The following is an 8,478-nucleotide window of genomic DNA, read 5'->3' as shown; positions in this document are numbered from 1 at the left end:
CTGACAGTAGCCTGTTTCAACCGCATAGAGTAAAACATGCCTCCAAGCCGAAAGATGTTGGGTAGTTTTCACAGCTGCATAGACCTACTGTATTATAGACAAGTTGATTAAGAAGAAACATAGGCCAATCTAAAAGGCCCGTCAAAAAAAAATAGTTCTACCATCTCTGACTGTATAGCACATTTTCTATATTTCAGGGTTAGGGTCAGGTGAGAGCCTCAGATTTTCACTTTATCACATATAGTCAGGTGGTTGGGGTGCGGGTGAACAAACAGCTGACCCTCACACCACTAAACCTTTTCCTGATATAGGGCACTAGCCTACTTTAGACCTAATTTTGGGCCCTGGTCAAAAGCAGTCCACAATATGGAATAGGGTTCCATTTCAGACACATCACAGTGTTCCCCTTCTCCTGAGTATACAAAAAGTGTCTCCTTTGCTACTTATTTTAAAAAGAGACAGAGACATTACATATTTTGTATAGAATATTTACTTTATATTTTCGGCGATATGTATTGTCTTTACAATGTGTACAAGCAAGAGTAAATAGATACAAAGTCACATTACACACCTTTACATAAATTATTCATATAGATAACTTCAACACTGGCAAAACACGTGTTCTATAGAAACATACACATTTGTGTAGTATAACCTGTATATACAAATTGGAAAACCTTTACTTGAGATTTTATATTTTACTTCAGTATTTTCCTTTTAGTACATTCTTATTCGGTCTGGCAATGTCAGTCACATTCTAAAGAACACATTGGCATGAAATGTACAGCAAATTGTGTAGTGTGTTACAATGTGGGCTGTGTCCAAAAGTGTGTCTGTGTGAGTTTTTAACCAGTAGCCCATGTTGTGGAAGGTGTATTTTTTCAAATGTTGCATTTAAAAAAAAATATGTTTTACCTTTAGGCAAGTCAGTTAAGAATGAATTCTTATTTTCAATGACGGCCTAGGAACAGTGGGTTAACTGCCTTGTTCAGAGGCAGAACGACAGATTATTTATCTTGTCGGCTCAGGGATTCAATCTTGCAACCTTTCGGTTACTAGTCCAGCACTCTAACCACTAGGCTACCTGCCGCCTGATGTGGAGGATATGGGAGGAGCTGTGACACACACACACACACACATATATATATATATATATAATATATATATATATATATATATATATATATATATATATATATATATATATATATATATATATATAAAAAATATATATATACAGTATGGCTTATACAGAACAGTAGGCTCTATTTCTTCTCAAACGGCCCCTACTATTTCACTCACTTCACCCCCCTAAACATACATTCATACACAGTTCATCTCATCCACCAGACAATTCTCTCTCTGTAGGAAAATAGCATGGGGATGAGGTTAATGCATACATAGTACATAGCACAACCAGTTAGTTATTCTCAAGCTGAGGGAGGCAGTCACATCTGGTCTCTCAACATTGTCCACAGATGCTCCAGCCACGGAGGCCAGTGATTTAACTAGAGGTTATTTAAAAAAATATATATATTTAACCTTTATTTAACTAGGCAAGTCAGTTAACACATTTTTATTTACAATGACAACCTACAATGATGGCCTTAACGACATTGGTGAACTGTATAAACTAGATGACTAATGATGATGTCCCAATGGACATTTAGATTAAGGTCATTTTTTTAAGAGTTCTAAATGCAGCAGAAACAATTTCTCATAGATTTATGAGCTACGAGGCTCTATGGAATTGTTTTGGCAAATAGTCACTGAAGAAAAGGATGGAAAATGGTCCAGTGTGAGGTAGAATTGAGATCCTGATTTCAGCACACATGCAGCTTTTATCCAGAATCCATTTATCTTTGGTTCAGGCTTGAAAAACAAGGATGCAAAACAGGATGCAAAACAGTAGTTGGGAGATGCGTGATAAAATAAGGTCAGACACTTCCAAGAGCTGATCCTCTTGGTTACTAGAAGACGTGGCTAATGGAAGAGCCATTCTGACCACAACACACCATGGGGGTCTGTGTAGAAGTCAACCAGGCCGGCAGACAGGCACCTCTGTTACTTTGTAAACAGTCAGGGCCAAATGTATTTAATTTCACACTGAGAGATAGGCTCACTGGACATATATGGCCAACACATAGTCACAAACAAACAAACAGCAGGCAGCCTTAACTGTTATCAAAAAAGTGCATTTACTTTTAATAGCATGACTGTGATAATCTAATCCATGCATCTTGGTCACACATCTGTAATTTGTCATCTGATTTGCTGTAGAAATTCCTAGGCTGGATCATATCACCTCAGAATACATAGAAAAGAGGACTCTGGAATGTGGAATGTTATAGGAAGTTAAAAAAAGAACTCAGGTGATATAGCTGTGGCTGTTGGTATTTAAATATGTTCAGATGATCTGCTTCTTTTCCACTGTACATTTTCAAATGCAGATCTGACGTAGCCTAATTCAGTCATTATAAACAATAGTAGACTCCAGAGAATCAGGTTTGGAACCTGATGAAACACTGGATTGTATATGGCACACATAGATAATGATCACATAATAATGGTTTATACCAGAATAAATAGTTTATCACTTTGACGTTATCAAGACTGGCATACCAGACAATAAACCCCAAAACCACTTCATAATCACAAATATATTTTAGAGACACATGAAATAATCAATCAGTGTCTATATCTCAACAGTTTTAAGTGGTACCTTAAAAGTTGTATAATTGGCAAGTCAATAAGAGTGAACTATAAATAATCGCTGTCGTGTGTTTGTGCTTTTATCGCGCTGTGTTAGGTCTCCGTTTGGATAGATGGAACGGAGGACTTGGTCGAGTTGTCAGGGTCTTTCCATGTGCCCGAACTGCATGTTGGGCTCCGGTTGGTCATTTTACTCAATAGCGTATTTCTCCGGAGACTGTTGTCAGAGTCCTCTTTCTTGAACTTGTGGAGTAAGTTATTACAGCACGGGAAACAGAGAGTAAAGTCGTGTAGGAGATGCCCGCTGAAGATCATGTATATCCACGGGTTACAGCAGCTGTTAAGACTCGCGAGGAGCGCGGACAGTGAGACAGCCGTGTTCTCAGACTCTGGATGGAAAGGGTAAAAGCAAATGACCAAAAGAGAATTAGTCCAATAGCTGGGGTAGAAATCAACGGTGCAGTGAAGTTCATAAAACATTTGCTTGTAGGCATTGCATAATTGCATGGCACAATCAATTACAGGCAGATCTACAGGCCTATTTAAACACCTGATATTAAAATGAATTCGTCTATTATGTCAGCACACCGTATATGTTATGCTTATTTAGTTATATTTAATTTCGATTCTATACAGTCTGTATTTTAATGCAGGGCGCTCGGTGCTCAAAGGATTATGCAGAATTAGATTTTATTTCCATGACAAATATGGATTCATTTCTATACTGCTTCAAATGTATACGTAGCCTACTCCTCGTCAATTCTCATTGACATTTATAAAAAAATATATGCATCCCAGTTAAAGCATAAAAGCAATAGGCCTAACATTTTGGCACAGAATATATACATCACTAAATGTTTTGCGCAACCCCTTATACAGACTATGGCTTCCACAGTAGCTATTTGTCGAAGGAGAGAGATCATTGAGTGAAGATATTTCATGGAAATGACGTGGAAACAACGTTGATTCAGCCATTGTGGGCCCAGTGGGTCATGTTATTTATTCTATACCAAGGTTCACCCTTTGATTTTGTGTGCGCAATCCAATATTTTTCCCAATACACTGAAGTCCCTTACCATCCCATGCGAAGTTCTCATCCCAAACCGACCACATCTGTACTATGAAGAAAGGTGACCAGCAAATAATGTACGCCAGAACAATCACAAAAGTCATTTTGACCGTTCTCAACTTCGCTCTGGATATAGTGGTGACGCTGCTAACCGAGCTCTTGCCCATGAGACCGTTTTTAGACGCACCTCCCACGGGTGTCTTCTTGGTCTTATACTTGATATTTTTCCATATGCTGTTGCAGATGAACCCGTAGAATATCATCAGAATGAACACGGGGATGAGGAAGATGCTAACGGTTATCCAAGTAATGTATGCTTTTACGCCCCACGGTTCTATGAAGTGGCCCCAGCAGTCGTAGACCTCCGAGCCGTTCTTGATCTCACTCAGAGAGAAGATAAAGTACTGCGGCATGCTGAGGACCAGACTACTCATCCAGGTGCTGATGATCATGATGTAAGACCGCTGGGTGGGCTGCTGAAGGGTTTTCAGAGGGTGGCAGATGGCGATGTAACGGTCCAGGGTCATCATCACCATCATGTAGGTGGAGGCGAACATGCCCATCACCTGGAGGTGCTTCACTATCCTGCACAGGAAATCTGGTCCGTAGAAGCGGAAGGTGATCTCCCAGCATAGCTGCGGAAGGACCTGAAAGAAGGCGACCACTAGGTCAGCGATACTAAGGTGCCGGATGAAGAGGTGCATTCTCGACGTCTTTTTCTTGGTGTTGTACATGGCCAGCAAGACACTGACGTTCCCAATCACGGCCACCACAAAGGTGATGCTCAGGACCGTGATCTCTATTTTGGCGACCTCTTCGTTTCTACCAAAAGGATCGCTCCCGTTCGGGAGGACGGTGCCATTGCCAAGAATCCCCATCACCGGATCACTCGTAGGACTGAAAACCAGCGACTGGTTGACTCCGTTAATAAGAGAGGAGTGCATGTACGGGAGTGTGCATAGCACAGCCCCCCCTGTGTGATCCTTGGCCCTAGTTACAGTGCTAGAGGGGCAGAGTTGAGTGCCTCTCTTTATAAGGAGCTACCTGAAGCTGACGGGCAAAGGGCTCCAACGAACTCTTCTCGGTTTCTGAGCTGCTGGGCCTTTTAAACGCGAATCAAATTTCAGCCACCACACGCTGAGCTGTTATAGCCATACCCACCTCTGTATCCTATGGCAGCCAGTCATATTGCGCAAAACTGGACACAACCCCCCAACATCACCAAATCGCCTGCCCACAACCTCTAATATTTTGAAGACTCTCTTTGAAAAATTCATGTCTTGTGTGACAAACTGAGCACATTGGATCTGGAATTACGCAAACAAATTATGTAACTTTTTAATCGTCAATACATTCGAAATGTAATACATTCGATTGCTAAAATACAGTTTCAAATATAAAATGTATTTATTATTGTTTCCATTCTATTATTTTACTCATGTTTCTCGTGCCATTTAATAGCTTGAACAATTCCGCAATGCGTAACGGATGCACCTATCCGTTATTACACCTCTGATAGCGAATCAAGTCCTACTCAGATTTTTGTATAAAATACTGTCTCAATAATTAAGATACAACGTTTTACAAATTGAATACAGAACGAAATCAAGAAAATTGCCTCATAAGTTACACATAATGCGTAAACTGTTTATTTTCATCTACTGAGAAGCTGGCGGAAAGAGGCTCGGATGAGCGACATTTTTGGTTTTCTTGATGGGGAACGTGACACTACATAACAGATAAATAACAGTTGAAATGGAAGCAGGAATGATGGCTTTGAAGCAGTTCAATTCACATCAGCTGTGGTTAGCTCTGTGTAATCTAGACACTGATGAACTGTTTCAACTTTGTCAAAATCGATGCTCTTGAAATTGTGTTATTGTGGCCATGTTTAAACTTGGATTGTTGGTGCTCTTGAAGTTGAAATGCTTTATGTGAATACTTGTTAGATGAATATCCAAATCCACGTTGTGCCAGAAATCAACTTCAAAGACCAAACCAGGTTCTCAGCTGGACAAAACCAAAAAGAAGCATGATATTTCAATATCAGATATTTCATAATAGGTATGAGGGCTGTACAATCTGTGTGATTGCTCCTCAGTATAGATATGTGAGAATAAAGAAATCAGACATAAATTGTATTTTCACAAATATGTACTGAGTGCTGATGTATTGTTTTATTATGTTAGTACTGTATTCCTCTACCTCTCTCTGTCAAACTCTCTTTCCTCTTTTCCCGACTGCCTCTGTAGACTTTCTGGCTGTTCTTACCAAAGTACGAGCTTGCACTTGCTCTACCTCCCTCAGTGCCTATTCACTCCCTCCCCCAGCCTTGTTTGGTCTTGGAGTCTTGTCATTGTGCAATTGTTTAGAACTCCTATTTATCTGACAATTATTGTGATGCAGGTGTGGTTTTGAAGTGACCCCTAAAAATGTCGAACGCAATTAACAACTGCAGCCCCTGAAAAGGTGATTACAACAACCGCGGTGGTTATTCAACAGTAATTTGTCGGTCAAAACCATCTGGTCGTGATGATTATAATGTTACTAGACATGTGCCTCTATTGGCATCCTACCACACGACACCAATGTCTCAGCGGAAAGAACTCTGGCTGTGGTCAGTGATGAAACCTGATTCTCCGGTTCACACAGGAATGTTGTCTGAATTGCGTCTCAGCTAAATTGGCTTACTGGAATCATCAAATGTTCCTGCTAATCCTCTGCCATAGTGCACAAATTTTCCAATGCATTAGAATCACTAAGAGGACCAACAATGTTGCCACGGGGCTGCAGACCGCAGTCCCATAGAGATAAACATCTCTCTACCACAAACTCCCTGTGGGGGTTCCTCTTGTTGTGGCTGCCCTGCTGGAGGGGCTCTGTTGTTTACTCGGACTGTCCTCTCGGACATCTCTGGTTACCTCTTAGCTGCGTCATGTATGCTGCCTAAGGCTAGTCCAGCGGATGGGTCCTGTTAGTTAAACAACTGACTGCTGTAGCTGTAATCCTGCCCTGCTTGGGCCGCTGTGTCCTCTTTCTGGGGGTTCATAGGGGAGGTGATGATCTGTTATTACGCTCCAGGCTCTGTGTTTCATAAGCAGTGGGAACCGGTGGTGTCTGTCTGCTCAACGTCCTCCACACAGACCACCTTCCCTCCCTCCTTCCTGGAGAACAGAGAGAACCGAGAGAATGTGAGTTGCGTCTACGGCAGCCTGAATGGAAATTCTGAATCACCTCAAAGACAGCAGAAATTGCTCCTTGGCTTATAGTTTATTAGGGTTCTGCTTATACTTGCAACGTTGTGGATTTTTTGTCAGCCTCCTTTTTTTTTTACCAACGTCATACAATACATGACCAAAAGTATGAGGACACCTGCTCTCGAACATCTCACTACAAAATTGTAGGTGTTAATATGGAGTTGGTCCTCCATTGCTGCTATAACAGCCTCCACTTTTCTGGGAAGGCTTTCCACTAGATGTTGGAACATTGCTGCGGGGACTTGCTTCCATTCAACCATGAGCATTAGTGAGGTCTGGCACTGATGTTGGCCTGGCTCTCAGTCTGCGTTCCAATTCATCCCAAAGGTGTCCGATGGGGTTGAGGTGTTGAGGAAAAACAACCCCATACAATTATTCCTCCTCCACCAAACTTTACAGTTGGTGCTATGCATTCGGCCAGGTAGCATTCTCCTGGCATCCACCAAACCCAGATTCCTCCTTTGGACTGCCAGATGGTGAAGCTTGATTCATCACTCCAGAAGCATTCCACTGCTTCAGAGTCCAATGGCAACGAGCTTTACACCACTTCAACTAACGCTTGGCATTGTGTATGGGGATCTTAGGCTTGTGTACGGCTGCTCGGCCATGGAAAAACATTTCATGAAGCTCCCGAGGAATAATCATTGTGCTGACATTGCTTTCAGAGGCAGTTTATAACTCGGTAGTGATTTCTTTAAATTGAATATTAAAACATACATACAATCTACTTGCAGTGAAGCCGCTAATCATTTACATTACATTTAGTCCAAACCGAGCCACAGAAGCAACCAGGGTCTACACCCTGCTCAAGGGCACGTCGAACAGATCTCCCACAAGGGAAAAAATGGGGACCCAAAACAGCAATCTATCCGCCACAGGCCCAAGCTCCCAACTGCCAGGCCACCAGCCCTCCAAGATCCCCCCCACAGTTCCCCGAGAGCTGCCCCTTGTCATGGAAAATGATAGAATTAGTCATGCTATACTGTGTTTTACTGTTTAAAGAATAGTCTCTTGTTATATGCCAGTGTTTTTTCTAACCTGATACAGGTTGTGTGACTTAGTCTTATTAAGACTGGGCGTATAGCTAAGATCCGTTTAGGTGCGACCGCAGCATGCGAGACATCCCGTGGGTTTACTACCTGCAGGAAGTCAGCTGTGTGGAACCTTGCAGGAAGGAGCACATTATAGTGTGAACGGTGACATAACACAGTTATACAGTTGAGCCCTCATGCTATGTTAATCTGCACAGACAAACCAATCGCTTTTTACACTATGTTTCCACTGTTTCCACACATCTGCTGAACTGCCACGTAGACAAAAGAGGTTGTACTTTCTCTATAAAAGCAGAGATCCGGCTATGTTTGTTAAGCTTTACACTCTGAACCGTTCTTGGTGATGGTTGATTGCTTCATTTGTGCAAATCTCATAATAAAGTTGGTG

General features: G+C 41.8%; 1 protein-coding gene across 1 annotated transcript; it reads right to left on the bottom strand.

The window, feature by feature from the left end:
- Positions 1 to 1,561: 1,561 nt before the first annotated feature.
- LOC106560996 (arg8-vasotocin receptor) lies at positions 1,562 to 4,830 on the bottom strand. Its single transcript, XM_014124512.3, has 2 exons — positions 3,789 to 4,830; positions 1,562 to 3,101 (listed from the first exon to the last, which is right to left on the bottom strand). The coding sequence occupies exons 1-2, from the start codon at positions 4,723 to 4,725 to the stop codon at positions 2,806 to 2,808; spliced, it is 1,233 nt and encodes a 410-aa protein (XP_013979987.1). The 5' UTR covers positions 4,726 to 4,830; the 3' UTR covers positions 1,562 to 2,805.
- Between the last annotated feature and the right edge of the window lie 3,648 nt (positions 4,831 to 8,478).

This window comes from Salmo salar, chromosome 10 (genome assembly GCF_965601325.2).
Source record: "Salmo salar chromosome 10, fSalSal1, whole genome shotgun sequence".
Lineage (NCBI taxonomy): Eukaryota > Metazoa > Chordata > Actinopteri > Salmoniformes > Salmonidae > Salmo > Salmo salar.
Note: the sequence above shows the minus strand (reverse complement) of the source record. Positions and strands in the feature narration are given on the sequence as shown.

Excerpts from the sequence above, each read along its gene's own strand:
- LOC106560996 (XM_014124512.3), bottom strand. The coding sequence starts at position 4,725 with ATGCACTCCTCTCTTATTAACGGAGTCAACCAGTCGCTGGTTTTCAGT. Across the intron at positions 3,102-3,788 it reads TGAGAACTTCGCATGGGATG|AGTCTGAGAACACGGCTGTC; the intron begins GTAAGGGACTTC and ends CTTTCCATCCAG.